The 18,826-nt window shown below is 50.7% G+C and overlaps 9 protein-coding genes across 9 annotated transcripts; 5 read left to right on the top strand and 4 right to left on the bottom strand.

The window, feature by feature from the left end:
* Positions 1-145: 145 nt before the first annotated feature.
* On the top strand, positions 146-1,434 carry NCS57_00763900 (uncharacterized protein; the record flags this gene model as incomplete). Its single annotated transcript, XM_053057482.1, has 2 exons — positions 146-748; positions 802-1,434. 2 exons carry the CDS (start codon positions 146-148, stop codon positions 1,432-1,434), a joined length of 1,236 nt encoding a protein of 411 aa, XP_052913677.1.
* A 190-nt stretch (positions 1,435-1,624) lies between these two features.
* Positions 1,625-3,175, bottom strand: NCS57_00764000 (uncharacterized protein; the record flags this gene model as incomplete). The annotated part of the gene is made up of 1 exon (XM_053057483.1): positions 1,625-3,175. One exon carries the CDS (start codon positions 3,173-3,175, stop codon positions 1,625-1,627), a length of 1,551 nt encoding a protein of 516 aa, XP_052913678.1.
* A 687-nt stretch (positions 3,176-3,862) lies between these two features.
* On the top strand, positions 3,863-5,628 carry NCS57_00764100 (MFS domain-containing protein; the record flags this gene model as incomplete). Its single annotated transcript, XM_053057484.1, has 5 exons — positions 3,863-4,013; positions 4,068-4,759; positions 4,811-5,039; positions 5,093-5,358; positions 5,410-5,628. 5 exons carry the CDS (start codon positions 3,863-3,865, stop codon positions 5,626-5,628), a joined length of 1,557 nt encoding a protein of 518 aa, XP_052913679.1.
* Positions 5,629-5,953: 325 nt separating this feature from the next.
* NCS57_00764200 (Methyltransf-11 domain-containing protein) lies at positions 5,954-6,811 on the top strand (the record flags this gene model as incomplete). Its single annotated transcript, XM_053057485.1, has 1 exon — positions 5,954-6,811. The coding sequence occupies one exon, from the start codon at positions 5,954-5,956 to the stop codon at positions 6,809-6,811; it is 858 nt and encodes a 285-aa protein (XP_052913680.1).
* Positions 6,812-6,899: 88 nt separating this feature from the next.
* NCS57_00764300 (GMC-OxRdtase-N domain-containing protein) lies at positions 6,900-8,839 on the bottom strand (the record flags this gene model as incomplete). The annotated part of the gene is made up of 6 exons (XM_053057486.1): positions 6,900-7,428; positions 7,477-7,785; positions 7,835-8,220; positions 8,270-8,423; positions 8,475-8,720; positions 8,781-8,839. The coding sequence occupies 6 exons, from the start codon at positions 8,837-8,839 to the stop codon at positions 6,900-6,902; spliced, it is 1,683 nt and encodes a 560-aa protein (XP_052913681.1).
* Positions 8,840-9,735: 896 nt separating this feature from the next.
* On the bottom strand, positions 9,736-10,792 carry NCS57_00764400 (uncharacterized protein; the record flags this gene model as incomplete). Its single annotated transcript, XM_053057487.1, has 4 exons — positions 9,736-9,875; positions 9,923-10,485; positions 10,532-10,609; positions 10,671-10,792. 4 exons carry the CDS (start codon positions 10,790-10,792, stop codon positions 9,736-9,738), a joined length of 903 nt encoding a protein of 300 aa, XP_052913682.1.
* A 378-nt stretch (positions 10,793-11,170) lies between these two features.
* On the top strand, positions 11,171-12,307 carry NCS57_00764500 (uncharacterized protein; the record flags this gene model as incomplete). The annotated part of the gene is made up of 4 exons (XM_053057488.1): positions 11,171-11,252; positions 11,304-11,545; positions 11,598-11,845; positions 11,902-12,307. The coding sequence occupies 4 exons, from the start codon at positions 11,171-11,173 to the stop codon at positions 12,305-12,307; spliced, it is 978 nt and encodes a 325-aa protein (XP_052913683.1).
* A 334-nt stretch (positions 12,308-12,641) lies between these two features.
* NCS57_00764600 (Fungal-trans domain-containing protein) lies at positions 12,642-17,422 on the top strand (the record flags this gene model as incomplete). The annotated part of the gene is made up of 9 exons (XM_053057489.1): positions 12,642-12,979; positions 13,034-13,182; positions 13,251-13,455; positions 13,507-13,538; positions 13,585-14,884; positions 14,934-15,052; positions 15,761-16,521; positions 16,596-17,281; positions 17,334-17,422. The coding sequence occupies exons 1-9, from the start codon at positions 12,973-12,975 to the stop codon at positions 17,420-17,422; spliced, it is 3,348 nt and encodes a 1,115-aa protein (XP_052913684.1). The 5' UTR covers positions 12,642-12,972.
* Positions 17,423-17,515: 93 nt separating this feature from the next.
* Positions 17,516-18,433, bottom strand: NCS57_00764700 (uncharacterized protein; the record flags this gene model as incomplete). The annotated part of the gene is made up of 1 exon (XM_053057490.1): positions 17,516-18,433. The coding sequence occupies one exon, from the start codon at positions 18,431-18,433 to the stop codon at positions 17,516-17,518; it is 918 nt and encodes a 305-aa protein (XP_052913685.1).
* Positions 18,434-18,826: the final 393 nt, after the last annotated feature.

The following is an 18,826-nucleotide window of genomic DNA, read 5'->3' on the forward strand; positions in this document are numbered from 1 at the left end:
TGCAACAGATGATGTTACCCTAGGACCAAACCATTCACTTCAAGGAGAGTCAAGTGGTGTTGGCGAATTACTGGGATGGGGAGACTTGGCAACGCCCTCGGTCATCAACGACATCCAGACACAATATCCAGAATCAATGGACGGAATGGTGGAAAACAGCCTCGTTGACGCACCTTCAATACTTCAGGCCAGCACATACATCGATGATCAGGCAACTGTCGGGCACGGCGGTCTTGAGATCAATTTGCTTGCTTCCTTTGGAATTCCAACGGCGCAGAACTCAACCAGCCAGGTTCCAGCAACAACAGACCCTCGATTTGAGAGCTTCGTGTGGCATCCTCCACTGACCTGGGATGAGATGCCTGACATGCACACCCCACTGGAGCAGACGCAGCATCTCAGGAGCGAGGATACAACCGATCAAGCAAATTCAACACTGGCTCTGGCCAACTTGTCCCTCAGTACATCCTTCAGCTTTGGCTCTCCATCCAAGCTCACTATGAGCATGCTTGGCAACAATGAGGACTGGGTCAAATACGTCTACGGGTTCCCGCAAATGATGCTCAAGGCTGGTACATACCCCCCATTTGTACATCCAACAGTATATCGATGCTCTGAGGGAGAAGTCTTGGAAGCCTTGGCCATCGCATTTTGCTGCTTAGGATCATACAACGCCGCCATGAACAGCAGCCAGCATTTTGCACATTCGCTCATTAACAAGGAGCGTGATCAGCTTGTCAAAGACTTTGTAAGTTCATCCTGCATCTTTGTTAGAATTGGTACTTGACTCACTAAGGATAGCCTAGGATCTGCTCCTCGCAATCCGAAGTATGGGTTCTAGCATCGGTGCACGCAATGTGTGTCTATCAAATCGTTAGCTTCTTTGGCCCAAGTCTAGAGCAAGCCCGAAATGCCCAGTTACAACAACCATGGCTACTAAAGGTATTTGGCTCTATTGCTGAAGATCTCTGGTCGGGTGAAGCTCACGCTCGGCAGATGACAAGACACCTCGCTCGACTTCATCAACAGAGCATCAACCTCTCCAAGCAGACTTGGTGGGAGCCTTGGGCTTTGGGTGAAACTATCAGACGCACAATTTTGCTGGTCAACACCATCAACTGCTTGTCGTGCCGAGTTGGTAGGCAAGATCCCTACTTGTACGAGCCTCTTGACGAGAACCTCGTTTCGAACCTACCACTACCCGCACCCACGGCCTTGTGGAGAGCAAAGTCCGCCACAGAATGGGAGACTCAGAAACTTTTGATGGCGGACCCTGACCTTGAAGCCTCCCAGATGACACTCGGGGAGACACTCACTTCACTGTTGCAAGCGTCTCGAGCCAACAGTCTGAGCTGGGATGGGCTGGACCAGTATACGCGACTTGTGTTGGGTACTCTCCGCTTCAATGCGGATGATCAGGTGGCTTTGGCATGAACCTAGTTTATCCTAGATCTTGAAAAATTGGCACTGCATCACAGCGCCTCGTCTCGTTAGCACCTGTGACCTGGCATCCCTCTATGAGAGATTTGATTCAAGCCCTCGGGGGATTAAAAAAAGCCCAACTTCTTACGTGTGTCTACGAGGGGCAAGTTTCGAGATTGAAATGTACATTATCTATAAGCAACTACGCACCATCTACGGTCGCGATTTTGCGGCGCTTGTTCTGAACTACAACCACCCTCCCACCAAAGCCTTTGCCCACATGCAATGCTTTCTCAGGATCGTCATCTTCGTCGAGAAGTATGACGTTCTCGGGGTAAAGCTTCCCAAGAAGGGCCAACCTGATGAGAGGGTCCTTAGCCCAGAATAAGTGCAGTTCATTTGAGCGGCTTTTGATATCAGGGGTGATGAGTCCAGGGGCCCGTAGAATATCTCCAGCACTGTGGATGTGAAGTGCAGTAATGTCGGTCTTCTTGGTCTTGCCAGATATCGGCTCTTGTAAAAAGCTCTTCTCCAAGCTTCTCTTCTCCCCCGTGTTATTTGCAGATGCAGCTCTATAGGCGTACCGAATACCCCGGCCGATTTGGCCAACGTCAACGGTGATGGATTCACCGTTCCCAAGACCAAGCTGAATGTTCAGAACGCGCCTTGCGGGATCCTTTCCGGTCCGCACGCCGATGGAAGACCTCGTCACCTGTGGTTCTAAAGCGAGAAGAGATGGCGGCGGCCACTGTCCAGGGGGCAGGCTCTCCTCAGCCTTGGGCAGCTCGTTCCTCTCGGCGTCAAAGTATACAGGATACTCGTAGTCGAACAGGATATCGACTTGTGAGTCGTCGATTCGCGCAGGGTGATGTCGAAGAAGGTGAAGTGATGGTGAGGACGATAGGAAAGCTGGCATGACGAGGCCTTGGGAGTACTGGAAGCCATATCCTCCTGAACCAAGACTTCTGGCTGTGAAAACTTTGGCCACATCCACAATTGCCGCTTGAGAGATTCTTCCAGTCAGACATTGAAGCAGAAAATTCTTCCGTGGCTCTTCAAAGTCCCTGATGCCTTGCTTGTTCGACGATGGGATAACCAGGGGAACTTGATCAAAGTTCTCAAAGGGTAGCAACGCATCGCGAAGAAGGATCATCCGGTGGAGCCACTCGTTGTAGAGTTGCATGAGTTGAGCATTGCTTCTTGGACCGAGCAAGAGCGCAGCGACAGCGGGGGTCCAAAGATGACCCTCGCACTGACTGTAAAGCTTAACATTTTGATCTGCTTCGCCTCCTTGAGGTGTGGATCTTGCGTATTCAACGAGAGCATCGCCAATGACCTGAGCTTGATTGGCGATTTCGCGTCGAGAGGTGTCACTCTTGCCGTATGACAAAGGGAGAGTGGACTCTCGCCCAGTGACGGCCAAGCTAGCAGCCAAGCCGTCAACAAGGACATCCTTGGAAGATGGTTCTCCATCAGTGTCCTCGCCCAATGCGTGGACAATCGAGTTGAGCAACGGAGCTGTAACTCTTACAAGGTCCCGGGCGGTGTATATCCCGGGCGGTGGGTGACATTGTTGTCGCTGGACCGCAGTCTGTTGCGCGTTGTTCATCCTCGTTGCTGTAGGAGACGGAATCTCGAAACCCAGGGCCAAGTCTTTGTATCCCGGAAGGAGGTATGGCTCGTAAGAGACTGATGGCATACTGAAGATGTAAGAGAGGACTCGGCTCTTGAGGAGAAAGACGAGGGAGGACATGATTTTGGGTGCTTACCTTGGAGTTGAGTGTTGAAAGGATGTCGTTTTATCTGATTTCAGTCCGCCAAGTCGTGCATCGTGGCCCGTGAGTTCCTTGAGAGGAGTAAGTGTTTCAGAATGACTGATTTCTACTACTCATTAATTGCGTTATCGAATGGGAGAAGCAGTTGTATCTCCTTGCGAGCGAAATTGGGAGGGAAATGCAGGTCATTGTCCTCCGATGACCGAGCTGAAAATCGCAGAAAATCACCCTTAAAGCCGCTAAAATGATGCCATGACCACTTTATTCCGAGAATTAACATCGATTCCACCTTGTCATGACCATAGTGTCCCGAATAACCACGGAGTTCCGTTGTCCTCTGACCCACCCACGACCATCCATGTCCGACGACCACACAACTCCGAATCCCTTCTCCTGTGCCAACCTCGGAAGCAATCAAGCGTATCATTTTGGTCCTTGATAGCACAGTTGAATGCAATACGCCACACGGAAAACGTGATGGTGCTAAACCGCCAGGAAGGCTCAACGAGATCTACTAGGTCGGACTGCGAGATAGAGCCAAGAAACAACAACACAGAGATAAAAGAAGCTTCACCTCCATCTAAAGTGTTTTATGGAAGGTCAATTTGTACAATCAAACTTCATTATACCTGCCAAACTTGTATAAACAACCAGCACAAGCAACAATGGCTCGGCCGCATCTCCCAGCATGGCTTCACGACAAAGGCCTTCGGTCACTGTACCTTTGGCTTCCAGTCGTCATCTTGAGTAGCTCCTATCAAGGATTTGATGGCATGATCATGAATGGTCTTCAGTTGCTGCCTTCGTGGCAGGAGGGTGAGTGATTGCATCCAGAAGAGACGTCGTGTTTTGCCATGCTAACATGCCCAGAATTCGACTACCCCAAGGGCCCGATCCTCGGTCTTCTCAACTCGATCCAAACAGTCGGTGCAATGCTAGCCCTTCCAGCCATCACCCCCGTTGTCGACAAATTTGGTCGCCGCAAGTCCATCTTCTTTGGAGCCGCCTGGACCATCGTCGGCGCTATTCTACAGGCTTCTTCCAAGCAGATCCCCCAGTTTGTCATTTCACGTTTCTTGATCGGCTTTGGATTGGCATTCACTGTTGTTGGCGCTCCACTTCTTTTGGCGGAGCTCGCTCTTCCCAAGCACCGTGGTGCTATCATTTCATACTATCCAACTTGTTGGTACCTCGGCGCCATCATTGCGGCGTGGGTGACTTATGGAACTCACAAGATCGACAACGCTTGGTCTTGGAGAATCCCTAGTCTGCTTCAAGGTGTACCGGCTTCCCTACAGCTGTTACTTATCTGGTTTGTCCCTGAGAGTCCTCGTTGGTTGATCTCCAAGGGTCGAGGCAAGGAAGCCAGGGATATCCTCGTCAGGCACCACGCCAACGGAAATGAGCGAAGCTCTCTCGTTGATCTGGAGTATACTGAGATCAAGGAAAGCATTGAGAGTGATGCCTCTGTCAAGGCAAAGACCGGATGGCTGGACCTGGTGCGAACTGCAGGCAACCGACGACGCCTGATCATTGTCTTCTTTGCTGGTCTTTTCATTGAGGTGAGTTTTGAGCAAACAAAAGATGACTTTGTCTAACGTTATGTCTACCAGATTTCGGGCAATGGCCTTGTGCAATACTATCTGCATTCTGTCCTCCTGAGCATCGGCATCACCAACACGACAACCCAAGTCACCATCAACGGCTGCCTTTCCATCTACAACTTTGTCCTCGCCAGCATCGCAGCTCTATTTGTGGAGAGGGTCGGCAGACGAAAGCTGTTTATTGCATCGACGGCTGGAATGTTTCTTGCCTTTATTCTCTGGACGACATTTGCTGCGCGTATGTTAACCCTCAACCGTTTCCTTCTGTCCACCCGAATTAACCGGCTGCAGTGTTTACCACACATGGAACTTCTGGATATGCCATTGGCGTTCTGGTCGCCATCTTCCTCAGCAACGGCGCTTATGATATCGGCTGGACCCCTCTGTGGGCTTACCCAGCCGAGATCCTGTCATACGACATTCGAGCTCGCGGCGTCACTTTTCAGACCGGCATCATGCACGCCTTTGGCTTCTTTGGTACTTTTGTCAACCCAATTGGTCTGCAGAATGTCGGGTGGAGATACTACATCGCTTACATCGTGTACACGTTCCTGGAGGTAAGGCTCTCAACCCCGGTCTGAGGGACTGTTGCTGACTGCCGTGACTAGTTGGTTGTTGTCTGGTACTTTTTCGTCGAAACCAAGGGCTTTACACTTGAGGAGATTGCAGTCATCTTTGATACGGAAGGCTTGTCTTGGAAGCAGCGCCGCAACATGAAGCCCACTCCTCGTTCGTCCGACTCGCTGGCGGCTTCAGAGAGTGGTGACCTGGATGCCAAGAACACGGCTGCAGCAACTGAAAAGCGGGTTTCCGATGATAAGATCTAACAAGCATAAGCCAGGTCGCTTAATTCAAGTTTGTTATGTAACTCGGATAGATAGTTGAGGCTGGGAAGCGCAGATCCTGGTCAGAATAGGTAGTCAGTTCAACGCGCGTATGATGACAATATGCTTGTTTACAAGACCCTGTTTATGTCGACATGACCTATCGGAAGCAGACCTGTTTTAGCCTAACAAAGCTGACATGTTGGGTAGTGCTTATGTCACGTTGAATCTGACGGCATAAATACAACCTGTCAGCTCAGCTCCTCTTTAATTCAAGACAAACACAACTTCACCAACACTGCAACATACGGCCTTGACTGCATTTACAATGGCTTCTGATCAGGAAAACATCTCCAAGTCTCAGAGCAAGAGTCTGCCGTTCCCCGAGTATTTCTCAGCCCTCGCCGCAAACTATGCTCAGCAAACAGGCAACAGCACGCGCGCCGCTTTCAACCTGGTGTTTGATGACTTGAACGCCATTGAGCCCATCACCAAGGACTCGGTAGTTCACGACAATGCCGCCGGCCCTGGAACAGCCACCTCTGTCCTCGTCGACAGACTCCCTGCTGATGGCCTACCTCACATTCTTGTCACTGATAACGTGCCCCCAATGGTTCAAGCCGCCAAGGACTCGTTTACTTCCTGGCCTACAATTGAAACTCGAGTACTGGACTCGCAAAATTTGGAGGGCATCCCCGACGATCACTTCACGCACAGCATCCTCAACTTTAGCGCCTTTACCTTTGCAGACCCTCTAAAGGGCCTTAAGGAGATCCACCGCACCTTGAAGTCACCCGGTCTGGCTGCTCTTCTTGTGTGGAAGCGCTTCGGTGCTGGCGAGGTCATCCATGCGGCTCAAGCTCTCGTGCGACCGGACCTCCCCCCAATGAAGGTCCCCAACCCCCAGTTCTTTGAAGAAGGTTACCTACAGAAGATCTCCGCCGAGGCTGGATTTGACCCTTCCAAGATGCAATCGTCGCAGTGGACCATCATTGTCAAGGGACCTGAATTAGACGATGGGCTGAAGAAGTTTATCCTGAGTGATTTTACGCGCCCGGCTCGCGCTGGATGGACGGATGAGGAGGTCAGCAGGTGGCCCGAGGCTGTTGATAAGGCGATTCAGAAGGAGATTGATGCATATGGTGGTGTCAAGTTTGAGTCTTGGGTTGTTCTAGCAAGCAAGTGATGGGCAAGTCAAGATTAGAATACAAATGCTTAGAATACAAATGCATCATGGCTATTCGTGTGCCATGTCTGTGAATTTGCCGCTGGTCCTACCCATTGTACACATTGCCTACTACCATCTCCGCTACCTGCTCCGCAAGCGCATATGTAGCGGCCTGGTAGTGAGCGCCCAGCGGCATGGGGAAAACGCTGGCATCAACAACTCTCAAGCCTTCAACACCCTTGACCCGACATTCGGCATCGACCACGGTGCCCATGGCGCAAGTACCGGAATAGTGAAAGACTGTGCTCCCTCCCTGCTTCACCCTTGCTGCCACAGCATCATTTGACGAATCACTTCGAAGAGCTTCGTCGATGGTGTACTCGACTGCGTCTAGGCTCTCGAGGTTCTTCATGGCGGTCGTGGTTGAGCGTACAGCGTCATACAAAATTTCTTTGTCAGCCGGGGAAGCCAGAAGGGCCGGGTCGACAACTGGTGGATCATCAGGGTCACTTGAGTTGAGCTTCACTGATCCCCGGGACAATGGAGAAACCAGTATGTTGAAGACGCTCACGATTGACTCTCCCACTGGAGGATCAATCTTTATCGGGCGCTCAGAAGTGTCAAACGGTCCGTACCTGAGGCCCAAGTTAGTAGCTTGAACCTGTATCAGGTGGGATACCTACATGGTGAAGCATTCCCAGTGCGCCTTACCCTCGGACAGGTAGTATTTCTTCTCGTCGGCGGTTAGATGCTGTGAGACTGCCTCCAACGTCGAATCCTTTGCTCGATGAAAAGCAATCCAATCCATTGGCGGCCCAGCAGTCCAATCGCAACTCTCGGTCACCATTGGACCGACCCCAATGCTTGCATCCTTCCTGTTTACAGTCCACTTGCTAGAAACGCAAGGATGATCGGATAGATTCTTTCCAACAGGGAGATCGGCTTTGACGGGGATGCCATGCTTATCGAGCTCTTCCTTTGGCCCAATGCCACTTCTTTCCTTAGCCCTCTGTACATCAGATGCAGTATTCTTCAACTCACCTCAACATTAGCAGCTTTGGAGAGAACAGAGCACCAGCCGAGAGAATGGTTTCGACGTTGGCTGAAACTCGGAACCCTTCGGCCTTTCGGCCTGACTCACCACCGAAATATCGTATACCAGTGACTCTTGATGCGCGCTGCTCCTCGATGTCGATGTGATGTACTTCACTTTCAGTCCAAACAGTGACATTGGGACCGAATAGGTAAGCCTTGGCAGCGAATTGTCTCTGGCCATCATAGTTGGACTGTGCAACCTCTGTGTAACCGATAACATTACCAGCATTGCTCTCAGGGATCAATTTGGCACCCAAGACCTGGTGAAAGCGGGCCATGTCCTGCCGGAGGGGGTAATCTCGAGGTTTACCAGCGTTGCTTGGGTGAGAGACCTATCGAGATCAGCCACTGGTTCATAACTTCTCGCTTTGACGCGCTCACCGTGATAGGTCCATCGGTGCCGTGAAGATCCTCATTCTCCTCCTGCAAGCTTTTCTGTGTCGCTGACGGGATGAATGTTTCATTGGTCTTGAAGTACGGCAGCATCCCTTCCCAAGACCAGCGTCTGTCTCCAGCAATCTCCGCCCACTGATCACTATGAGTAAATTAGTATTAGATCCTTCTAAAAAGACACACGCAGACGCACAAATCAATGGAAGCACCCCTGGTCCATGTCTCATAGTTGACGGCGGACGAACCTCCCAGAATCAACCCCGAGGTTTGAGACACAGCAAGGCCCTCAAAGTTTGGTTGAGGAGTTGATAGAAGATTCGTCTCTATGTCGGATCCAAAACCTGGTGCGAAGCCTAGGGCTGGAGTGACTCGATCATCTTGAGCCACGCCACGCTCGATGACGAGCAGAGACACGTTTGGGAATGCTTTTGATATGCGACTAGCAAGCACACAGCCTTTGTCGTATTATTTCATGCTCAAGGAATATTTCTCTAAGTACTTGCCTGCGGTTCCTCCTCCCACGATGATATAGTCAAAGCTTTGTTCAATCCGAGCCATGATGCCTTGTCAGGAAACACATGGCAGCTGAGCATACGGCCTCTAACAGTGTTTATGGCGCTGCAGAATAAACTCAAATTTGATACTCAACGGACATAAGCAAGCCAATATCCTCTTATTCCGCAAGAACAGATGCTAACTCCGTGTCATCATCATTCCTTAGAATATCTGAGTGTGAGATTTTGGTGCCATCCGTGGCCGGACCCGAGAAGTGGGGCAATCCGCGGACATGTCCGTGGTGGGCTCCGGGCGCGTCAACCCTCCGGTCTGACATGAGATGTAGCACTGCCACTTTGGTCAGACTTGGCCTCGAAGTTTGGTTCGTTGTTTTTGAGGTGCACATAGGTTTCATGGGTTCTGGGTCAAGTCTAGAAACCTGGTGCCTGCTAGGTTCTATGGTGGCCACGTTAGCTCGCAGCGGAGCCAACGGTCACACATAGTCAAGGTCGATCCACTGCGGGATCTTTGCAAAGTTTGTTTTCTATACAATGCCTGATCAGCAAGATCAACATGCCTTGCATCATTTGTGTCTTTCTTGGTCGGCTAAGAGAACTGATCCTCTACTGAAGATAGCTGGCCTTTTTCCGTTCAAGTGTATGATACTTATGGCAAGTCCAAGATGAGTGGTGAGGTTGTCCAGCACCAACTACGCAGGATTTCCTTGCTTGGTTTGTTTTAAAGACTTAATCATATTGAACTATCTCAAAACTATCCCATTCTGTGGCTTTCTTTTGTAATTTATTGTGTGGCAAGGTGAATCTTGACCTTGGAGACACTAGGGGTACATATGCGGAATCAGTCAACAGTGACGAGGAACATACGTAAAGATTATCAATATGAGTTCAAATACACATTCTACTACTCTATACACTCTACTAAGTAGTCATCATAGCTTATCAAGTTTCCATAGTAGAGACGGCGTCAATCAACTTGTCTAATCCTGACACAACCCGCCCAACTTCGACGCCTGCATCCAGCCCTTCCGGATCATCTCGCAGATCGACATTTCCACCAGGAGTAACAGCAATGGCCCGGCCTGTTCACGTTAGTCTTTGTCCAACTGTAGAAGCTGGATTAACGTACCTTGGATACGTTGATCAACAGCACATCTCAACGCCGCATCGACAACATCGTCAACCTTGGCGAACTGGATCTTGCCTTTCAGATGCTCGACCTGGGACTCCGTCATTGGAGTAGGAATGAACCACGGCGCGATTAGATTCGAGCGGATTCCCAGTGCCTTGAGGTCGTCTCGTGAATGCTTCCAAATTCCGCGGACAGCAAACTTGGTAGCTCCATAGGCAGTGAATCGAGCTCCGGCGATGTAACCCCCAAGAGATGCCATGAAGATGAGACTCTTTAGACGCGAGGCCTCATGTTCAGAGTCAGGAGTCGGTCTGAAGTAACGGGTTGCGAGTTTTGCAGTGTAATAGGTTCCGGTGATGTTGACGTCGAAAACAGTAGTGGATGGCTCGGAGAGCTTCTCATCCGCAGCTGGGGTTGCCAGGTCGAGAAAAGTCTCGCTGAATACGGCCGCCGAGGGAATGACGACGTCGATGGTGCGACTCGGGCAGAAATTAATGGCGCTTTCGAAGGCCTTGACCTGAGAAGCCCACGAGGTGACATCGGTATGGACGAATTGAACACTGCCATGGTTAGTCCAGATTGCACCGTCCAGATGGGACAACTTACTTGTAACCCTCAGTCGTCAACTCGGCAGCATATTTCTCGCCGAGTTCCTGCTGGAGATCTGCGATGGTAACGTATGATCTGAACAGAAGAGAAGATTTAGTTGGCATTCCTTACTACCGCAGAACATTTCGTTGCGCACCCAGCCTTTGCAAACGCCTTGGCCATGGCAGCGCCAAGACCTGAAGCACCACCCGTAATCAGGACTCCTCTGCCGGCTAGGCTGCTCAGGTCAAGCGGGGTTTCAAGGTCGGCTTTTCTCATGTTGAAAATAGTTGAAGAGGATTTTTGAATGATTTTTGGAATGATATTGCTGTCTAGATAGTCCAATTAAGACTGATGTGTTTCGACTTATATACAACTTACACGCGTGGGCTTGGCGTGGTGTGGAGTACACGCAACAGGTCCGGGCCACCATGGAGATGTCCGCGGACAAGTCCGGGGTGTCGATCATCAGCTTCCACAAGCACAGCCCTTTTTCCTCTCCTTCAACTATTATAAAAGGTATCGGACTCTTTCGCTCTTTCAAGGCCAAATCAATTCAACACATTCAGCTTCACCAGTAATCACCAATACCCGCCACTGATACTATCACCACCCACAACCTCTCCACCAATCACGTACAATATTCCCATCTTCACCATGTCCTGCAACAACAAGACGGAAGAGTTCCACATCAGCGAGATTCCAAGCCTACATGGATACGTGGCCATCGTCACAGGTGGTATGAAAATCCTCCCCTTTAACCGTCTCTGATCCAACTAACTCGCCCAAGGTAACTCTGGCATCGGCTATGAGACAACTCTACAGCTCGCCAAGCGTGGGGCTCGTGTGTACATCGCTAGTCGATCGCAGGATCGAGTCAACAAGGCCATCTCCGACATGAAGCATGACGCTGGCCCGCTGGATCTTCACTTTCTTAAGCTGGATCTACAAGATCTCCAGAGCGTCAAGACTACTGCTGGGGAGTTTATGAGCAAAGAGCCTCGACTGGATCTTTTGATTAACAATGCCGGTGTAAGTCCAATAGTGCATGTTTGTTGATCGTCGCTAAAAATCTTGCCTCTAGATCATGGCGTGCCCATACGAGTTGACCAAGGATGGCTTCGAGATCCAGTGGCAGACTTGCTTCCTTTCTCACCATGCTCTCACCCTGTCGCTTCTACCGGTCCTGCTTGCTGCGGTCCAGGCTAGCGGCAACATGAACCGTGTCCGAGTGGTCAATGTCGCTAGTGATGGTGCATTCCTCATGGGACCAAAGAGCATCAACTATGACGACCCCAACATGATGAGCCTGACGGGTGCAACGGCGCCGTGGTGAGCAAAGCCCTTGAATCATGCTACCAATATGAAATGTTCTAACTGTGAATCAGGAGGAGATATGGCCACTGCAAGCAAGCCAGCATCATCGCTGCCAAGGCAATCACCGACCACTACCGACCGAGCGGCATCATGGCCTTCTCGGTACACCCCGGCATCATCAAGTCGAACCTACAGAGCCACGACGCCAGTTTTCTTGGAATCTTGACCCGTACGGCCGTGAAGATTGCTCCCACGTCTACTCCCCTCGACGGAGCACGAACTTCCTTGTTCTGTGCAACGAGTCCTAGGGCCGTTTCAGCAGCCGGCCTTTACTTGATTCCTTTCGGTAAGGTCGATCCCAGGGCCAACAGGTGGTTGAAGGACGATGAGGCTGTTGAGAAGCTGTGGCAGTTGGCTAGCAGTCAGCTTAAGAGGCATGGGTTTGCTATCGAGGACTTGCCCAAGTATTCTGTTTGAGTTTCTGGAAAGCGTTGTATGATAGACGGGGAGCATTGCATTTGTTGTCTTTGACTATCTGAATTCAGAAGCTACCTAGTTAGTGTTTGCTAGATTTACTAGTATTCACTTGGCCTTTGGCCCTTCAGTTAGAGATTGTTCTCTGTATCAACACAAGGTTTCATACAAAGGAACCCACTGTTGCTACAAGTGATCGACGGTTTTCTTTCAATCGTCCATGTCTTGGCAAGCAATTCATCGTTAGATGCATCACGTGACCGTCAGCATCGCTATGGAGTACGCGTTCATATCATGGCGAGTCAGACTGGCACTGACATTCTTCCACAGTGGTGTTGTTTGCAGTGTTGCGCCCTCGAACAGAAAAAAAAACAATTTCAAGAAACATGCAGCCAGCCCGAGGCATTCTATCCTGTTCATCTTGTCGACAGAGAAAGTAGGCCTTCCTTCCATCAACGTCTTGAGCTTCCTAACCAGATCCTAGGCTGAAATGTAACCGAGATGAGCCATGCAGCAACTGCGTCACCAGAAACGTCAGCTGCGTATACCCACCATGGCCGAGAGGAAGAGCCCCCGTCGCCCAAAGGCGTGATGCGGTTCAAGTGAATCAACAGCTGGATGCGCGCGTACGCCAGCTCGAGCACCTCCTCGGAAACATCGTCTCCCATATGCCAGGTGAGCGTCGGGCTGCGAATTCCCAGACTTCTGGTGACTTTACTAGTTCGGAAGATACTCTTCCCAGTGGAACCTCTCCTCAACATCTGACCTTGGGTTCTTCGCCCAGTAGGGAGCTCGAGGTCAAGCCTGGTCGGATGGTGTCGAGCAACACTGAGATGATATACGTCTCGGGCAGTCACTGGACAGCAATATGCACCGAGGTGATAGATTTACTACTTTTTTGGCCCCATTACTTTGTTAACAGAGGCCATTTACTTATACTCGATAGGTGGAGAAAATCAGAGAGCATCTCGATCGAGGTGAGGCCACTGCGCGGGTGGACGACCAAGACCAGAGCCAAAGCGACGGACCCATGCTTCTTGAAGGCGTAGGGCAAATATCAAATATTGAAACTATCATGGCCGACATTCCACCAAAGGATGCAGTCGACAGACTTGTCTCTCGCTACTTCAACTCCACAGAACCATCAACCAGTGAGTGAACAGGGAGGAGTACATACTGGCCATGAACTAACTTTGGTCAAGTTGTCTTTCACGCGCCGACTTTTGAGAAAGAAGTATGAAGTCTCCTAAACCGTCTGAACTCGTGCTAATACTATCCAGTATAAGCAGTTCTGGCTCGATCCAAAAGGTGCTTCCCTTCAGTGGGTTGCCATACTCTTTGGCGTCATGGAAATGGGGACGTTTTTATACATGCGGGTTCAAGACGACCTGCCCGGAGATTTGGGCAACCCCAAAGACCTCATGGAGTTGTTCCATCGCCGTTCCACCGAATGTCTCTTGTTGTCCAAATACTCGACTGCCCCTGGCATCTACTCGTTGGAGGCTCTTTTGTTCAACATCCAGGGTGAATTCATACGACGTCGAGACGCCCATTTGGGCGTGTGGATCCTAGGTGGTGTTGCTATCCGCCTGGCAATGCGGATGGGATATCACCGTGATCCTGACAAGCACTCTCGTATCACGCCCTTCCAAGGCGAGATGCGACGTCGGACATGGGCGCTCGTTTTACAACTTGATATCTTGACCTCGTGCCAGCTCGGGCTACCTTGTTTGATACAGGAACATCAATGCGATACACGACCTCCGAGTAACCTCCTCGATGACGACTTTGGTCCTCATTCAGCTCAGCTTCCTCCCCCGCGACCTGAGACACAAATGACCCCCGTCTTGTACACCATCACAAAAGTAAAGCTATCCTCCATCTTCCGAACAATATTCAACCAGGTCTCTCTGGGGAGGACAGAAGCATACGATGAGATCATGGCACTGGACCAGCGGCTTCACAGTGCGCAGCGAGCCATGCCTCCCAAGTTTCACATGGCCAACCCGGAAGACTCCATCACCGTGGCCCCTTACATTCTGATCCGGCGCTACAACATGGAGCTCCTATTCCAAAAGTCTCGGTGCATGCTCCACCGCCACCACATGGCCAAGGCCTACCAAGATACTGCCTACAATTACTCGAGGACTTCCTGCGTCGAGGCAGCCATGGCACTCCTGACACATCAAGCCAACATCTCCAAAGAGATTCAAGTCGGAGGCCGGTTGTACCGGGATAGATGGTTTGTCTCTTCCTTGGAACGACACGACTTTTCCTTGGCGTCGATGATCATCTGCCTCGAGCTCAGCTCCCGATCCAACGAGCAATCCAACCCTCCAGCACCAGACGATCAACAGGGCTTTCTAAAGTTCAGTCGAGAAGCTATGGTTGAGGCTCTAGAAAGCTCTCGCCGCTTCTGGGAAGCACTCAAGGTGGGCTCCAACGAAGCACGGCAGGCTTTCGACATGCTCTCGGTCATGCTGGATAAGGTCTCGACGAACCCAAGTGTTCAAGAGAACCCACAGCTCCCAACACCCATGGACATAAACGAAGCTCTCCAAGCTCAAATTTCAAATAGTGGTTAGTAGATCAATTGTTTAAGAGATAAACGGTTAACATGTAGGTGAAGCTCTTCTACAACAACAACAACAACAACAACAACCAAGTACAGGCGGACCAATACATTCTTTCGATGCAAACATGCCCGAGATTGGGGTCATGCTAAACTGTCCGGACATTGACAATTGGGTATGTATTTGTTTTAATACTGTGTCTTCTTTATGTCTCATCACTTGACTAAAACCATGCCATTAGGAACTATGGGAGGCACTTGTGCAAAGTCCTCACCGAATGGAGGAGCTTCAATATCACGATCCATAAAACTAACACCAAGAATTCCCGTCGTCTATTTCAATGATCTTCTGGCTCAGTTAACCCATCAAGGGCCGGGCTTCAACTATAATAAAGAACACACTGTCAACACATCATAGCATCATGGCCCAATGCTAACACAGTGGCCTTTTTTTAACCTTCTGCTGGCAGTAGAAGAGTCATACCTAGTCTATTTCAATGTTGCAGCACTTGGTTGATATACGGATTGATGCATATTCCGGTTAGAATGTCTCACCGTCTTGGTCATCATTTAGGTACCTAGCTGTGCACTTTCAGGACCTCCCCGCTTCTTCTTGACAACTACCAACAATAAAAGTCGTCTCACAAGATTTACTTTGCCCAATACTCGTGTCAAGTTCTCAGCACCGCGTCCGATGCCTCTTGAAAAGGCCCATCAGGCGTGTCGTGCCTGTCGGTATCAGCCCTGGCGTGAGTGTGGGGAGATTCAGCAATGGCATCTAACATTACACAGGCGCCTCAAGAGAAGATGCACAAAAGACTTGCCTTCGTGTTCTTTGGTGTGTAAGCAATAACTTTGTGCTTTATTACTGCTGACACAATCAGTGCATCCGTCTTCACAAGTTATGTGAATACCCCGAAGGAGCCATCCCAAACACCATCACCCACACAGCCGTGGATGATAGGCTACGCCACCTTGAGCAACTACTCAATGTGAACAGTATCTCTCCTCCCGAGGCTTCCAGATCTCCGGCTCTCGACTTCTTCCCGTCTATTCAAGGCCCGACGAACAACTTCCCTCTCCCTTTCTTCCTGGACAATGACCTCTTTGCACCGATTCGTGAGAATGCTCTGGCCCAAAGCACACAGTCCTCTCTACCCCAGATCTGCTCGGAATACCTTGGTCACGACCCCATGGAGAGTGTTTCTACCTACTTTTCGACTGCTCACACGTGGCTCCCTATGATTAGCAGAAAGCGACTGGTCTTTGAGCTCAACGCTCAGTCTCCCGACGACGCCTGCCTCATGCTACTCGTCCTCTGCATCAAGCTCTGCATAATGGATACCGAACATCAACCAAAAGACCTTCGTCTATATGCAGTTGCAAGATCTTTATGCTCGGCAGCTGAGACGGGAGGCTTTGTCTCTCTACGCCTACTGCAGTCTTTGGTACTTCTAGCTGTCTATGAGCTCTCTCACGCCATATACCCTGCTGCATTCCTTACTCTCGGTCGCGCAGCCAGACTCGGGATGTTGATGGGTTTTCATGATAGAAAAGCCGCTCAGCAATTGTTCAAGCCTGCTGACACATGGACCCTTAGAGAAGAGCAACGCAGGACGTGGTGGGCGATCTTCATACTGGACAGGTAAGATCATGTAATCTCTACGTCCTCACAAGAGGGGCTTCAACACACTATGGCTTTCTAACTCTACACTTTAGGTTTGTCAACATCGATAGTTCTTTACCACCTGCGACGCCAGAGCCGTGTCAGAGTGAGCTACTCCCTGTCAATGACATCGACTGGGACAACGGGACTGTCGTGCCCAGCGAGCCGCTGTACACACAGACTTTCAGCTCGGTTACAACAGTTGGCTCATTTGCGAAGACCTGTCAGGCTGCTCATATGCTCAGCAAGGTCATGCGCCACGCGAAAGCGAGGGCATCATCACAAGATATCACAGAGCTCCTGCCGGAGGCACAGCATCTTCACCAGGCTCTATCAGCCCTTCATCTGTCCATAGAGGGCTCCGAAAGCGACGGAGCATCATCACAGACTCCAGAGTCTTCCACGTTCCCGGCACTCGCCTTGTGCTGCTCTGCCAGGCTCGTATTGTACAACCAGTACGCCTGCAACGAACCTTTGGGACTCTCCACAAACGGACCGATCGCTCTAGAGACGGAGCTTCAAAAGGTCGGCTTGGAAGGTATTAGAGCGATAGCGTCTTCTACGGCCCGTCTAGTAGCGCTAGATGCGGGAGGGTGTCCGTTTGTCGCCCGGTTTCTCTATCACGCCGGAACAGAGTGCGCCTGGTTCATCAAAGAGAATCACGAGCAAATAATGTACGGTGCCCTGGAGGACATTCTCGGTGGCCTTCGAAGTATGTCAGAGCATTGGGGGCTTGCAAGTACGTATTCAATGGGTCAATTATCGAAGATATTGTTGCTAATGCCATGCAGGCCAGTACATCTCGTTGCTCGAGCAAGAGGAAGTCCTCAAGCTCATCGACCAAGATGGAGACGCATCTAGCTCCACATCAACGTTCTGAACATGTCTACATTTGGAATCTCGATGCATTGCGATGGACATTGAAGTGCATGGTTGTGGAGACAACCTATCATCCGTTCCATCAAATCTACCTTTAGCTTTCCACGTCGGTTGAGCTTGCAATGCGTGCCATTCTAGCATGCCCTTGGTTCAATTGCTCCAATCTTTTGCCATACAGCCCGTAGCAGTCAGATCCCAGTTGAACTCGCAGGGCCTTGTCCGTACCATTCTCAGCCCATATTCCCTCGAACAATCCTCGCTCTTCGACGGCGTCAACAATACTCAAGCCAAACAGCTTTGGGTCACCATTCACCATGGTTGAATCCTTCGCCGCCGCATCAATAATGCCATTCCACTCTTCCATCTTGGTTCTATAATCCTCTGTGATGCCACCGTCTGGCTTGAGGTGGTTACCAGGGAACTTTGTCCTGAATCCTCCAGGCTCAATGATCATCGTCCTGATGCCAAATGGGGCAAGTAGCTGAGCGTAGGACTCTGTCAGAGACTCCGCGGTCGCTTTGACGGCACTGTACATCATGTGCTCAGGCTTGCTGACGAAGCCCCATATGGAAGAGATGGAGATCAGTGTGCCAGTTCGATGGCGGCGCATGGCGGGTATCAAGGCTCTCCAGATGCGAATGAGGCCAAATAAGTTGGTCTGCAAATATTGCGAGATCTGCTCATCGCTCATGTCTTCAACAGTCCCGAGCAGGGTGTTCCCTGCATTGTTGACCACCACCCAGTGTGTCGGCTCCCGTGGGTTGAGGCGTTCCTCACGGACGACAAGCTGCCTGACAACTTCCTCAGCATTAGGGTCAGATACATCCAGCTGTATCCATTCTCCGCCAAGTTGCTCAAACTCTGGGTTGTCAAGGGCGGCTTTCCGGGTGTTGCGCCCTGTGCCTATGACCCTGTGGCGGGCGCGGAGAGCAGAGAGGGCCATCTCAAGACCTAGGCCGGATGAGGCTCCCGTGATGAGCCATATCTTGCTGTTTGGGGTATTGGGCGCCATGTTCTGGGACGTGGATGCCAAGTGTTTGAGTGACTCCGTTGGTGATTGGTAGTGTTGGACTCTTGGTGTCGATGGGGGACTGGACGATCCAAGAGTGCTTTCACTTACAAACATTGAGTCACGCCGGTTATTATAAACCCAGGCTTCTCAATTCTACTCCTACGTCATACGTTTCCAACCCGTACGCCGAGTTGGAGCCATCACGCTGCGGCCGCTGTCCTCCGCCTTCGCTTCTGCTTCCGCTGTGGACAAGCGCATCAATTCCTGAGAGCTTTCAAGGCTTTCTACTCAAAATTCGCTCATAATACATCACTCCACTAAATTAGTGACTTCATCAAGAGTAACACGTGTCGTTGAGGGGAGCGGATCGACCGTAGTTCACAGGAGCGGCAT

Source organism: Fusarium keratoplasticum, chromosome 5 (genome assembly GCF_025433545.1).
Source record: "Fusarium keratoplasticum isolate Fu6.1 chromosome 5, whole genome shotgun sequence".
Taxonomy (NCBI): Eukaryota; Fungi; Ascomycota; class Sordariomycetes; order Hypocreales; family Nectriaceae; genus Fusarium; species Fusarium keratoplasticum.